This window comes from Mandrillus leucophaeus, unplaced genomic scaffold (genome assembly GCF_000951045.1).
Source record: "Mandrillus leucophaeus isolate KB7577 unplaced genomic scaffold, Mleu.le_1.0 Scaffold564, whole genome shotgun sequence".
Taxonomy (NCBI): Eukaryota; Metazoa; Chordata; class Mammalia; order Primates; family Cercopithecidae; genus Mandrillus; species Mandrillus leucophaeus.
In genome coordinates, this window is record NW_012106075.1 from 106,973 (window position 1) to 122,268 (window position 15,296).

At 49.0% G+C, this 15,296-nt stretch overlaps 1 protein-coding gene across 1 annotated transcript in view; it reads left to right on the forward strand.

Annotated features, from left to right (window-relative positions):
* Nucleotides 1-15,296, forward strand: part of EPN2 (epsin 2) — a 70,758-nt gene that overhangs the window by 5,951 nt on the left and 49,511 nt on the right. The window contains exons 2-4 of the mRNA XM_011998238.1: nt 1,437-1,559; nt 2,431-3,195; nt 5,122-5,292. Of these exons, the coding sequence (XP_011853628.1) occupies nt 2,601-3,195; nt 5,122-5,292 (766 nt within the window). The 5' untranslated portion in view covers nt 1,437-1,559; nt 2,431-2,600. The remainder of the gene's footprint in view (nt 1-1,436; nt 1,560-2,430; nt 3,196-5,121; nt 5,293-15,296) is intronic.

The following is a 15,296-nucleotide window of genomic DNA, read 5'->3' on the forward strand; positions in this document are numbered from 1 at the left end:
AAGCCCTGTTCTGTGACTTCAGATAGAGTCAGATTCCTTGACATATTTGAGGGTGGAGAGAAGGTCTCCTTGGCCAGAGCAGATGTATGGGTTATTACCAGTGTGAAATTTTACGACCTGCCCCCTTATTGTGTGTGGAAGATCATACAAAGTGCTTTTTCCTATTTTCTCATTTAACACTAAACAGCAATCAGTACAGAAGACTTCTGTAACTTTCTCCCCACGTAACAAGCAAGCAGTCAGTTTTGCAGGACACCAGCTAGGTATCCTTCAGTTCTACTCTGATATTTACTTGGAGGTAGCTTCGGATCCCACATGTTGAGGGCCTGGTCCCACAAGACCACTCTCTCCTTCCCAGCAGTGCAAGTCCAGGCCTCTGGAACTTCTGACCAACCAGCTTCAAGTTGAGACCCCTTCTTTGGGTTCAGTTAATTCGGTAGAGTGGCTCACATAACTCAGGGAAATAGACTTGTATTTACCTATTTATTATAAAGGATATTACAAAGGATACAGATGAAGAGATGCATAGACCAGGTGGAGGAGAAGGATGCAGAGCTTCCATGCCATACCTCGGTGTCACCCTTCAGGAACCTTCATGTGTTCAGCCATCCAGAAGCTTCCTGAGCCTGTCCTTATGTCTTTTTATGGAGGCTTCATTATGGAGACATGATTGACTAAATGATTGGCCATTGGTGATAATCTTCAGTCCCTCTCCCCTTCCCGGGACTGATCTTGCCTTGGTCTTTCTGGTGACCAGCCCCATCCTGAAGTTGCCTAGGGACTGCCAGCCCTCAGTCAATCATTCACATGCAAAAAGACATCACTGTGGAGATTCTGAGGATTTTAGGTTTGGAATCCCTGCCAAGTGACAGGGATGAAGACCAAGTACATATTTCACAATAGCAAACCCTCCTTTTTGTGTGATTGTGATGAGTAGTCATTGCATTTCCTGTGGCTTTTCCTTGCTTCTGCCACCTTTTGTTTACTTGTTTTTTTTTTTTTTTTATGTGCCCCTTACCCATCTGAGGCTTTAGATGAGGAAGGTAGGAGCTACCTGTTGTTTCTGTGGCAGAAACATCTTGAGAGTAAAGACCACCACAGGAGGAAAGGGAGGTGCAGGTTCTGGGCCTGGAGTGACCTTAGTCAGCTGACTGTGTGATTCCAGGCCTCAGGTTCCTCACTTGTATAGTGGGAAAAATAATCCTTCCCCTGAGGGTTTGCGGGGACAGCCAAGCAGGTGGTCAGGATGGTGGGTGGAGCGCCTTGCTTCCTATCCGGGCCCTAGCTGTCCTAATCTACCTGGGGCAATCCCTGGAGACTTCTAGGGACTCAGTTTTCCCATTTTATAGGTAAGGAACTTTCATCCCCTGCCAGACTGTGGCCTTCTTGAGGGCAGGGACTCTGTTTTTAACCTGTAACATTTATTTATTTAACAGTGTTCATTTCTGTGTCGGGCACAGTGCTAAGTGCTGGGTGCTCGCTGGTGATGAGGCAGATGAAGGTTACCAAACTTGTGAACAGCAGCCTCATGTCACAGACGTGGACCTCACTGTAGCCTGGTAAGTGAGTGTTATCTGGAGAAAGAGAGGGGATAGATGATGTGTTTGGTTGGAGCGAGTTAAAGGCTAGCCAGGGGTCTCAGTTTTCTTTGTGAAATGAGGGGCTGGGCTATAACCAGATTAGTTTTCAGGCTGTATTAGCTTGGGCCAGATGCTGGAGGCTTCTGAAAGCCAAGTGGAGGTCTTTATCCTTTTTCTAGAAGAGCTGTTAGGAATCTTTATAAATTCTTGAGCAGGGAAGGTCAGGCGAAAAGTGATTGTCAAGGAGAATTTTCTGGACATTTGGAAGCACAATGGACCAAAGCAGTTTTGAAGGTATTGACAGGCATTTTTGAGTTAAGGTAGACCTGAAATTAGTCTCTTTCTTGTCATAATGTGTATTTTTTTTAAATTTAAATAAACTTAAAAAAAAATAGAGATGGGAGTATTGCTGTTTTGACCAGGCTAGCCTCAAGTAATCCTTCCATTTCAGTTTCGCAAAGTGCTGGGATTACAGGTGTGAGCCACCATATCTGGTCTCACACATAATTTTAAATCTGCCAAGATCAGCTTCCCCCAGCATTTCCGATTCTTCACAACTGACTTTTGCCAGGCAGTGAAAAGACAACCCATAAAATAGCCATTCCAGTGGAAGTGTTTTGAAAATAGAGCAATAGTCATGATGTTTACTTCCTTTCTCCTAAAGGCTTAAACTTGAGTGTAAATTTTATTCATTGTTAACTGGTAATATTGATTTTATCTTGGGTTCATCCTGAGGAGGCTGGGTATGTCCACTCAGCTCCCCAGTTTTACCCAGTACCTGCTGCTGGACCAGTCTCCCACCCTCACAGGGGGCTTACGTCGCAGTGGAGTGGGTTTTCTCTTTCTCTAGGTCATGGCTTCCAGCTTTTCGAATCTGAGGCTCCACAGGAGGAAATGACCATTCAGGGATCTTACTCCAGCTTGATTACGGAAACTGAACCTTCATAGGGTGCGCACTTACCAAGGACAGGAAAGTTTCTCTCTTTGAAGGGCTTTAAACTTGTAACAAAGAAAATAAAAATGACGACTTCGTCTATCAGACGGCAGATGAAAAACATTGTGAACAATTACTCGGAGGCAGAAATCAAAGTCCGGGAAGCCACCTCCAATGACCCGTGGGGCCCATCCAGTTCTCTGATGACCGAGATCGCCGACCTGACCTACAATGTGGTGGCCTTCTCGGAGATCATGAGCATGGTGTGGAAGCGGCTCAATGACCATGGCAAGAACTGGCGGCATGTGTACAAGGCGCTGACCCTGCTGGACTACCTCATCAAGACAGGCTCTGAACGCGTGGCCCAGCAGTGCCGTGAGAACATCTTCGCCATCCAGACCCTGAAGGACTTCCAGTACATTGACCGAGATGGCAAGGACCAGGGCATCAATGTGCGTGAGAAGTCAAAGCAACTGGTGGCCCTCCTCAAGGATGAGGAACGGCTGAAGGCTGAGAGGGCCCAGGCTCTCAAAACCAAAGAGCGCATGGCCCAGGTTGCCACTGGCATGGGCAGCAACCAGATCACCTTTGGGCGAGGCTCCAGCCAGCCCAACCTCTCCACCAGCCACTCGGAGCAGGAGTATGGCAAGGCTGGGGGTTCCCCGGCCTCCTACCATGGCTGTGAGTAATGGAAGTGCTTCTCACACTTTGCCAGAGCAGCAGCAATGGGTGACAGGTGGGGTGGGTGTCCCTGGGCTTAGGGAGTGATGACCACTGCAGAGCTTGAACCTGTCCTGAGTACCCAGCTTTTGGTGGCCCAGGCAAATTGTTCTTGGTCTGGATTGAGTTTTGGTTATAAAGGGACTTTTATTTTAGTCCCTTGGCTGCTCTGGTTCAGGGGTCTCTAACACCCTTTGCTGCTCTGTGGGTCTCATTCTGTACATCTGGGCAGAAGGTGGGCAGAGGCAGGTCTTTTCTGCTTCCTTGTCAGAATGGGTCTGGCAGCAAAGAGGGTTGTCCTGCTGCACATACAATGGGGAGTTGACTCTGGTAGCCAGGAGGAAACGAATGCTCTTTCTTGATAATCTTGTTTCTTTAATCTCATATTAAATATTTTTCTACCGACTGAGCTGCAGGTTTCTTGAATGGCTCAGTATTATTCTACTTCAGCAAAAAACTTGTACAGGTTGCTAGTGTGAACAAGGCCTCCCTTCCAAACATGCAAATGAGAGTTCCTGGTGATTTGGTTGCATGGCTGGGTCTGCATTGAGTGGGGCCGGTCTAGTTCTAGTTTTGCATGTTGGATTAATATGGGTCTTTGTCCTATGGTCAGAAGAGGTTTCAGGGAACAGAGTGGAGTTCAGGGCCTGATGGAAGCTGGTCTCTGTGAGCCACATTGGCATCCTGGTGGTTCATTGGAAGTGGTCCCCCAGCAAGTGTTTCTCCATTTTCACAGTGCTGTGCCAGCCACAGTGTGGACCCCACACTCAAAGAGACAGGTGGCCCTAGTGGCCTTTGGGGGACAGGGTGAGGATGGAGGTGGGGGTTGTAGAAATTATATCTTCTGGCTGCTGAAACAAAAGTGCAGATCCCTAGTAACGCTATGTCAGCATAGCAGAAAACTTTTTTTTAGAGGAAGTTGTTTGTAGTTTGACAGACCTTAGTCAACCCTTGCTTAGTCAGTGTTCTATTACCAGACCATTTACTAACATTTCCTGCTTTTGCAGGTTTCGATTTGACATTGTACCGCCACCACTAGCATTTTGAGAAATGTGTTAAATGAGAGATTTGCATATTAAAGTCAGATTTCCTGCTTCTAGGAATTCTGAATTATTACCGAGCTCGGAGCAGGTTAACATATTTGTGTCCCATATGTAGTTGTCATTTTTCCTTCTTAGTTTGAACTGCTTTGCTTAAGCAAAAGTTGTGACCTTGGTTAAACCTCTTGAAAACAATTTAACCTTAATCTCCAGAAGCCTCAACGTAGGGTTAAGTTGCACCAAAAAAATGAAGATTGTCTTTTAAGAAGTGAAATTGTTTCATTTCTCTCAAGGACCCTCTCACAAACCCCCAGAGAGGCTCCCTGTGGCTTGAATTGGTCCCAGACTGTCTTGACTTCCTCTGTTCCTATGGCTGTGGCTGTGGCTTTGATGCAGGCCAAGGGGAGCTGCCATTCTTTTTATGTGTTTTTCACAATCATTATTCTCAAGAATCCAGAGGATGCTAAGCAAGGAGCTGAAACAGCTTCATGTTCCGTGAGCAATTTGTGGAACATTGCAGATGCAGGGGTGGGACAGTGGGGGTGTAGGAACCTGGTTTGATCCACCCCTCCTCCTCATACCGAGTCCAGGGCCTGTAGCCATAGGTCCTGCTGGGCTAAATGATACTGCCACAGTTCCAGCTCTGACGTTTTTGGTTCCCTCAGACCTTACGCTTGAGCTGCATGTTCAGGGTCGAATGTGGTCAGCGGGCTTTTCATAGCTTCCACCGCAGTGGGCTGCGAGGTTGACCCCGAGCAACCTTGGCCTGCACCTCCTGCAGGGGCTGCTGTGCACCCTCTAATGGCGTGTCTCTCTCTGTGTGTGTGTGTGTGTCCCTGCCCCACAGCGCCTGAGGCCTCGCTGTGCCCCCAGCACCGCACAGGGGCCCCGCTGGGTCAGAGTGAGGAGCTGCAGCCACTGAGCCAGCGCCACCCCTTCCTGCCGCACCTGGGGCTAGCCTCCCGCCCAAATGGTGACTGGTCCCAGCCCTGCCTCACTTGTGACCGCGCAGCCCGAGGTGGGACGGCGGTTTGCTTTTTTCCTTACTAGAAATGCTGGGCAGCTTGCTGGGGGTGTGCTTGCCATGCCAGTACAGCCAACTCTCTCCCTGTCTCCTCTGGGCCTGGCGGTTTGGCCTCCAGCAGGCCCAGGAGCCCTTTCTTCCTCTCTCCTGGGAGCTTGTGGCCTGGTTGTGCTCCCTTCCCAGGATCACATGTCACTTGCTGGAAGTTCTGTCAAAAGTTTAGCAGGGAGCTGTTCTTTGGGTAAGGCATGGGGTGATGGCCCATGCTCTCCCCATGCTCCCATTCCCTGACAAACTGGAGGGAGTTCTGCTACCTGTCTGGCCCACCCATGGTGGTGGGTCAGACACCTTGGCTTGTTGGACCGGAAATGTGTGATTTAAACCTCACAACGCCAGACCAATGTAAGATCCTCACTGGATGGTCATTGGAAGCCATCATCCTTAATGCAGTAATGTATGCCTTGCTCTGAATAAAATGGGATTGTTTTTTTGCTTCCCAATTAACTGCTTTTCTTCCTGAAATCCCCGTTACCATGGAAAACAGAGAGTTAGCTGTACTGTCAATTCTAGGTCATGGTGTTTGAAGATACCTAATTCAATGGGTAACTAAAAATGGGGCTTCTCTTTCTACTAATTAATAATGCATCCTGATCAGAGCCCTACAACTGTAGCAGGTTAAACTGAAAACAGATTTTCACTGTTGCCTACAAGAAAATGCTCTCAGTCTAATCTACCTTCGGTCCCAAGTGGGGTCTCTGCTACAGAGAAGAAAGGTGTCTGTTCTCTTCTACTCTTCTTACAAGAAGGGGCACGACAGAGAGCTTTTGTGCGACTTCCCTGATAAGGTGGCCAGCCTTTATTCAGCCCTGGAAACAGTTACTGTTCATTCATGCCTCATTAATATTACAGCTTGTTTGACTTGGGTATTTGTGTGATAACTATATTTAACTCTAGGATATTTCCCTTCATGCCCCTGTTTTCCCCTAACAGTTTATACAGGATTTTGGCTTCTTCTAAACTGACATTAGAAAATGTAAGGAAGGCCAGCTCTGCACTGTAAAGAATGTAAATGATAAAACCATGCGTTAAAGGGTCACCCAGAGGCATTGGAGTTACATGCCCATTTCACCCCACCCGGACAGTCAGGGGCTGCTGTTCTCAGCAGGTCCCGCAGAACTCTCCATGGAGTTCCCTTTTTGTTTTTCCTGTGTTCTACCCATTTGGTAACTGACAAGGTCTGTTTTGAGCCTTGGTGGCTAATTCTGTGTTCCCCTGGCCCTCTAGCTCTCCTGCTGGCAAACTGGCTTTCCTGGCGTGTTAAATACGGCCTGGCAGGCCTGCAGGCTGGCCGTTGCCCCCTGCTGCAGCTGTCTCTGGCCCTGCCTCTGCACCTTTGCCTGTGCCATTCAGTTCTCTCTGCTTGGATATCGCTCCTACCACCTGCCCCCTGTTCCTCCAACCTGACAAGTTGCTTAAGGTATCCACCCCATGTGGATTTCTCTTGTCCTTGAGCCCTGATAGGAGTTGAAGATAAAAATGAGTATTTTTTTCTTTGAAGATTTCTCATGCCCCAGATGAGTTTTGAGCAAGCAAGTGTTATATGGGTTGCATTTCTTCCTTTAACTGTTGGGTGTGGCATCCTCTTCACATCTCACTCCCTCCCCGTCAGAGGGTAGGGGGCTGTCGGAGTTGGGGGCAAAGACCCTGGCCATGTTTCTTCTCTGTTCTTTCTTGATGCTTCACAAAGCGTTGAGTATAAGGTAAGTGCTTAATCTATGCACACCAGTGGATTTGTTTTGAGCACACCTTGGAAATCGGCAGTGGAAAAGTCAGAACGATGCCAGCCATTCAGAAAACTGTCAGGTGAGATGCAGGCTGTGATTCAGGAGAGGTGTTTGTGAGGGGTACATTTGAGACCGCAGACCCCACAGAGGCAGAGGAGGCAGACTGCTCGGAAGCCCTCTTCACATGAGAGCAGCCACAGCCAGGAAGGCCTCTTGTGTGACTGGCAATAATCTGAGGATGTTTGAGGAGAGCTTTCTTTCATGAAAGTGCCATATTTCATCTCATTCTCCCTGTGCCCCTCCCTCTCTCTCACCTCCCACATAGATCTGTAGATCTGACCTTGGAAGTCTCTCGAATTGTCCATCGTGTTCCATGGCCTCAATTCAGTGCTTGCCTTCTGACCAATTTCCTGCTGTCAGCCTCTCCCAGTCTCACCCACCGTCCATCTTTATAAAGGATGCCCTGGTCCTGAGTCTCAGAAAGCCCCTTTAGATGTCAGGCCCTGCAGGGCCATCCCAGAGCCTTTGACGTTGCAGACCTCAGTTGCTTCCACCAGCTGTGTCCCCTGCCCTCAGTCTGGGGGTCCTCCTGTTCCCACAGAAGCATTCCAGACCTTCCCAGGCCTGCTGACATCCGCCTGCAGGCGCAGCTCTGGGCTTTCCTTTTGAAGCCTGCCCTACCTGCCCTTTGCTCTGTATTTATTGAGTTCCCATGGGGTACCAGGCACTGAGCAGAGAACAGAGCCTTCTACCCTCATGGAGCTTACATGGTAATGGGAAAGAAAAACACAATGTAAATTATTCAGCATGTTATGTAACGAGTGCTCTGGAAAACAGCAAGACAAAAAGTCCTGCTGAGTGTCTTTGGAGAGGTAAGGGAGGGTGGCTTGTAGTATGAATGGATCAAGCATTGAATGAGCATGGGGGTGAGCCTTGTGGAGGTTGGAAAGAGCCTTCCAGGCAGAAGGGCAGCTGTGCAAAGGCCCTGAAGTGGGAGTGTACTCAAGGTGTTTGTGAAAAGGCAGCCAGTGAGGTGGCGATGAGTGACTGAGCATGGCTGGTGCATGGGGGTGGAGCGTGGCAGAGGTGGGCCTGGAGGAGGTGTGGGGCAGGGCCTCTCAACTCTATCTGGCTGAGAGCATGCTTTGAATTCCTAGTCCATCCAGACGGGTACTTTTGTGTCCGTGTTTAGATGTTGTGCCGACGTCATTGCCAGGAGCTTTTGAAACACTTTCACTGTGCTTACCTTGCAGACCATGCACTCAGTGGCCCGGTGCTGGGCCTTCTGGGTTTATGTCAGAAATTTTCTTGACTTTCATCTACAGCGAGGTAGGGGAACACGAGGGTTGGGAGGATCCCTTAGGCTGTGTGTGGGCAGGGTGGGAGCAGGGAGCTGGGTCAGGAGGCCACTGTCCCCATCCAGGTGGAAGATAGTGGGGGTCTGGACCCAGCAGGGCTGCAGAGGTCTGGGCAGTGGCTAGGTTCTGGGTATGGTTTTTTTTTGTTTTGTTTTTTGAGACGGAGTCTCGCACTGTCGCCCAGGCTGGAGTGCAGTGGCGTGATCTCGGTTCACTGCAAGCTCCGCCTCCCGGGTTCACGCTATTCTCCTGCCTCAGCCTCATGAGTAGCTGGGACTATAGGCGCCTGCCACCGCGCCCGGCTAATTTTTTGTATTTTTAGTAGAGATGGGGTTTTACCGTGTTAACCAGGATGGTCTCGATCTCCTGACCTCATGATCTGCCTGCCTCAGCCTCCCAGAGTGCTGGGATTACAGGTGTGAGCCACTGCACCTGGCCGGTTCTTTTTTTTAGATAGAGTCTCGCTTTGTTGCCCATGCTGAAGTGCAGTGGCATGATCTCGGCTCACTGCAAGCTCTGCCTCCTGGGTTCACGCCATTCTCCTACCTCAGCCTCCTGAGTAGCTGGGACTACAGGTGCCCGCTGCCACGCCCAGCTAATGTTTTTGTGTTTTTTTTTAATAGAGACGGGGTTTCACTGTGTTAGTCAGGATGATCTCGATCTCCTGACCTCGTGAGCCACCGCACCTGGCTAGTTCTGGGTATGTTTTAAAGATGACCCGACAGGCCTTGCTAGAGGACTGGGCAGAGTGAGAGGGGAGCTGAGGATGACTCTGAGGTCTGTGAGTGGAGCAGCTGGAAGCGGAGCTGCCATCATCTGAGGTGAGGGCGGCTGTAGGTGCAGCAGGTTAGCAGAGGGGTTGAGTTCAGGACACAAAGAAGTGTCTCCTAGACACACAAGTGGAGGTGTCAAGAAGATCTGAGAAGTCTGGAGTTGGGGAGAGAATTCTGGGCTGCAGACATGCTTTGGGAGTTGTCAGGGCATGGACAGTGCTTATGACCGTCCGCTGTTGAGCCTCACCTGGTGCTCATGATTTTTTTTTTTTTTTCGAGATGGAGTCTCACTCTGTTGGCCAGGCTGGAGTGAGTGCGGTGGTGTGATCTGGGCTCACTGCAACCTCTACCTAGCTGGCTTCAAGCGATTCTCCTTCCTCAGCCACCTGGGTAGCTGGGATTACAGGCGCATGCCACCATGTCTGGCTAATTTTTGTGTTTTTAGTAGAGATGGGGTTTCATCACGTTGGCCAGGTCTCAAACCCCTGACCTCAAGTGATCTGACTAGCTCAGCCTCCCAAAGTTCTGGGATTACAGGCGTGAGCCACCACGCCTAGCCTCTGGCGCTCATGTTTTCTTCGTGGTCTTGTAATTTCTGACACACCAGCTGCCCTCCTGAGGCTGGGCCTCTTAAGGCTTACCCATGTTGGCTACCCTCACATGATCCTTGCCTGTAGTCAGGGCTCAGGACTGTTGTGTGTGGGTAGAAGCTGCGCAGCCCAAATGAGGACCCTCAGGCCCAGGGAGTTGAGAGATTTGCCTAAGATCACACAGAGATGGCAGCTGGCCTGAACTGCAACTTGGTGGAGGTGAGCAGCCCACTTGTTACCCACCCCCAGGGCTCTTTGAATCATTTCCTGTTCTGTTCTGCAGGACTGGCCACGGTGTCAAAAGGCTTTGGAGAAATTACAGAAGTTCTTGGGGTAGAGGGAACCTACATCAAAGGGAGGCAGATGGGGATGGGAAAAGCATTCCTGAGTCAAGGTGGAGGCCTGGAAAGAAAGATTGCTGCTGTCCTCTCACCGAGGACACTCTAAGGCCAGGGGCCAGATCTTTTGCTCTGGCTGGCCTTTGTTGAGGGCTGGTAAAGGAAGGAAGGATTGCCCACCTGGGTGTTCTCAGCCCCCTTGCTGAGCTCCGTGAAGTACAATCTGTGGAGCCAAAGCTACAGCTGTCTTGATGCTCCTTGAGCAAGTCCCGAGTTGCCTGGTACCTTGAAGTTCTTGGTGGGAGTTTAACTGTCCAGCATTCCTGTTCTTAAAAAAAAAAAAAGAAAAAGGAAGGCAGGCAGAATAGAAACCTTCATTGCCTTCTCATTCACTAAAGTGAATCAGAACCAACTTGGGTCCTGAAACCAGAGTAAGCAGTGGTGGGCTTTATACCAGGTGGGGGCTGCTGCCTGCAGCTGGGTCTTCTTGTCTCTCCTCATGGCCCCTCCTGTCTTGCTGACGCCGTTGGCCCTGTCTGTGGTATGCTTCAGGTTTGCTCCCAGAGAAATGGCAGGGATTCCTTTGGGCCACTGGTCCTCTGGTCCTCTGGTCTGAGAGCCCCTTGTGCTGAGGCTGCTCCTCTCACACCCTACCCAGCAAGGGTTTGCCAAGTGATTACTAGAGATTATGACCATTTAATTTATTTGCCCTGCTTCACTCTAGAAAGGATTTGAGTTGGCTTGTAAAACACATGCATTGCCACAGGATTAAATAGATACCAGAAGAAATTGGGGCAAAAGGAAAATAGAGGTGAGAAAGAAAAGCCAGGATTGCAGACAGTGGCTAGAAATGAATCCAAATTTGGTTTGGTACTGTGCAGCTGGGAAGGCCAGAGTGTCAAGCAGCCTGCCCGGGACTTCATGGAGCAGTGGCCATGATCATTGTCCTGTGGCATCACCCCAACAGCTGCTGCTGCTCTCCTCCAGGCCTTCGGGCCGTGCCTACACTCTCTAGTGGCCTGGTAAGAATCTAAGGGGAAACAGGATTTCTCAGGGAGTAGAGTGGCAAGGCTATCCACGGTTATCAGCCATTCATTCTTAAACCCAGTAGGGACTTGGTAGAATTTGCAAGCTTTCTTGTGCGTTTCATGAGTATGTCCAGGAAGTCCCCAGGCACAGTGGGCCCTCAGAGGACTCTACGGAAGCTGTCTTCATAGCAAGGGAACCTCAGGGGTGAACCAGAGTTGTCATGGCCTCAGCCCTGCTTGCCCGACTCTGGGAGTAGAGCTGGAGTATGCACACACACAGACACATGTGCACTTACACCAGACATGTACACACATGAAGGAGAGTGTTTTGATAAGATGTAGGCATCTGAAAAGGGAGTCCTACACAGGTCTACTTCTGAAAACTCAAAGATGTGGGAAAATATATTGTTAAAAAAAGAAAAGCCAAACGAGCCAGTATGTCAGAAGTGCTTCTGAGGTGGACCTTGGAAGGCTCCTGGGCCAGCTGAGGTCTCCTGAGAGTGTGGGAGGTGATGGAGCTCCGAGGTACGGGGCTGAGTGATGCTGTCAGGAACTAGGGGGGCAGCAGGGCACACCTGGATCTGAGAAGGTGGTTGGTGGCCGCCAGCCAGGTATTTCCTAGTGTCAGAAAGGCCAGGGATAGCTACCTGTGGGGAGTGTGTCCAGCCCTCAGGGGCCTTCCATTGGGTTTTGGGGATGGACCAGGAATTTGGTGGGAGATGAGACTCATTTGGCATCTTGTTTTGGTGGAATAAATGTGTTCTGTAAGTCAGGGGAGCCCTGCATCTTTGGCTGGCGGTCAGTCCCAGGGGCAGAGGCACAGCAGGGCTGTCAGCGTTAGCTTACTCTAGAGAGAGTTAATCTCTTCAAGTGGAAAATTGAGTCACGAAGAAGCTGATTAGTAACATGAACACACCCTCAGAGGTGGCAGATTTATTGACACACCTATCCAAGTGTCAGGTATAAAAGATGCTCATTCTTGCCACAAGGGCTTGGGTTTTAAGTGGGATTTGAATGTGGTTCATGAAGGCTGTTGAATGGCTGAGCTGCTGAAGTCAGGCAGTTGCCCAGCACAACCAGAAGGCATCTGGATCACCTCTCCTGGGCCTTTGCCTTCACGTAGAAGGAGTCCATTTGCTTCTCACACTTGTGAAGAAGGTAGGCAGGGCAGATGAGGTTAATAAGGAAACTGACATGAACTTGCTCCCCTAAATCCTCTCATTTGTAAGTGAAGAAGCTAGAATTTGAACTGGGATTTTGAAGAACTCTGGTTCTCTTTCCTCTACTTGACAGTTTTTGAAATTGCTTTAAAATTTTTTCTGCAAAATAGACAAATGCAGTATACACCTATTACAATTTCAAGATTATATGGTTCATCTTATATAGTGCTTTATTATTATTATTTGTTTCTTTTTAAGATAGGGTCGGGCAGGCATGGTGGCTCATGCCTATAATCCCAATCTCGACACATTGGGAGGTCGAGACAGGTGGATCTCTTGAGGTCAGGAGTTTGAGACCAGCTTGGCCAACATGGTGAAACCCATCTCTACTAAAAATTCAAAAAAATTGGCCGGGCATGGTGGTAGGCACCTGTAATCCCAGCTACTCAGGAGGCTGAGGCGGGAGATTCGCTTGAACCTGGGAGGCAGAGGTTGCAGTGAGCCGAGATCGTGCCACTGTACTCCAGCCTGGGTGACAAGAGCGAAACTCTGTCTCAAAAAAAAAAAAAAAAAAAGAAAAAAGAGTCTTGCTCTGTTGCTCAGGCTGGAGTGCGGTGGTGTGATTGTGGCTCACTGCAGCCTCTGCCTCCCAGGCTCCCAGGGCTCAAGTGATCCTCCCACCTCAACTTCCTGGGTTGCTGAGACTACAGGTACATGCCACTATGCCCAGCCTTTTTTTTTTTTTAATTTTCTGTATTTTGTAGAGATGGAGTTTTGCCATGTTGCCCAGGCTGATCTAGAGCTCCTGGGCTCAAGCTATCCTCTGGCCTCGGCCTCTCAAAGTGTTGGGATTACAGGCATGCAGGCACAAGCCACCACACTCAGCCAGGAATACCTAATTAAACCATTATTTTATTGGGTCCCAGATCTTAAAGAGCTCCTCTGATTGTCAGAGTATGGGATTGTTCTTGGAATTGAAACAGTGCTATCAAGGCCGGGCGTGGTGGCTCACTCCTATAATCCCAGCACTTTGGGAGACCGAGGTGGGTGGATCACTTGAGGTTAGGAGTTTGAGACCAGCCTGGCCAACATGGTGAAACCCCTGTCTCTACTAAAAATACAAAAAATTAGTCGGGTGTGGTGGTGAGCGCCTGTATCCCAGCTACCCAGGAGGCTGAGGCGGGAGAATTGCTTGAGTCTGGGAGGCAGAGGTTGCAGTGAGCTGAAATTGCACCACTGCACTCCAGCCTGGGCGACCGAGCAAGACTCTGTTGAAGGGAGGGAGGGAGGGAGGGAGGGAGGGACGGAGGGAGGGAGGGACCTGTAGTCCCACCTACTTTGGGGGTCTGGGGTGGGAGGAATCGCCTGAGCTCAGGAAGTTGAGGCTGCAGTGAACCAAGATTGTGTCACTGCATCCTAGCCTGGGTGACAAAGTGAGACCCTTTCTCAGGAAAAACAAAAAACCCATTATTGATTAAATGGTTGACATTGATGTGTACCATAGAAAATGGGTCAATACAATATTTACCTGTTTTTAAAGGATCCTTTGTAGTATAGGTAAACAAACTATTGTTTGTAAACTGTCAATAAGTGTAGGAGGGGAAAGGGAGGTGTTTTAAGTCAGATTGGCTGGCATAGTCACAGCTGCTGAAGGTGTCTTTATTCATGGATGCGCAGTACAGCAGTTGCTAGTTTCATATAGCCAACTTCCAGGAGGCATTAAAAAATTATATGACTAGAAACAGGAGGGAAGGCATACAGATAGATTTCTCTTCGCATGGGAAAGTAGACCATATAATTTAAATCTCTCTCTGTATCATATCCTTTTTTACTGTCTTCAGAGTCCTTTTCACTACCTGAAATTCTCTTACTTTGTTTTGTCTACCTACACTAAAACGAGCTGTTAGAACAGGAGCCCCGTTCATGCCCCGTGCTGTATCCCTAGTGTCCATAGCACAACACCTGAACCAGGAAAGGTGCTCAGAACATACTTCATGCATGAGTGCTAAATAAACCTCTCTTCTCCTGTCTCCCCACCTGAGGTCAGGAGTTCCAGACTAGCCTGCCTGACACAGTGAAACCCCGTCTCTATTAAAACTACAAAAAAAAAAAACCAAAAAAACAAAAAAAACGCCGGGTGTAGTGGCACACACCTGTAATCCCAGCTATTTGGGAGACTGAGTTAGGAGAATCACTTGAACCTAGGAGGCGGAGGTTGCAGTGAGCAGAGATCGTGCCTTTGGACTCCAGTCTGGGCAACAAGAGCGAAACTACCTCTCAAAAAAAAAAAAAGAAAAAAAATACATTTGAGGTCAATTCCAGAAATATAGAAATGCCTTATATATTTGTGTGGTTTCTCGATGCTTTGAGGTTGAATTTGGCAACAGTATGATTCATAGTTGTTAGTTTTTGTTTATTGATACAAGGCAGTTCCTCATTTTGACAGTTGCCTTTTCTTTTTTCCCTAAATCATTAGCTCTCAAGCTTTTAAATCTCCCAAAATGTCCCAAATCCCAGGCCACACCTCTGCCATACCTCTCAAATTAGAATCTCTGGGAGGGCCCCAGGTGCCGAGGTGGCACTGACAGCAGTGTGCTGGGAGCTGCTGGTTCCCTGTCAGGCTTTAATCAGTTGAAGGGCTCTTCCTCCACTCTCTCCTCAACTCATGGCCCATAGCAGTGTCTTTTCACGGAGTTACAGGCAGCCATGTGACACTACAACTTGGAGCACCTTGGAGATTGATATTACACATCAAATTAATCTCCTACTGACTTCTAATGGAAAGCTTAGTCCAGCTTACAGTGGGATAACCAGAGCCCCTCCCGCCAGTCCACTCCACGACCTACTTCTCCAAGTACAGTGAGGGCATGAAGTCATTCATTCTGCTAGTTTTTTTTGTTTTTGTTTTTTTTTTAAATTGGGACAGGGTCTCACCCTATCACCCAGGCTGGAGTGCAGTGGCGTGAT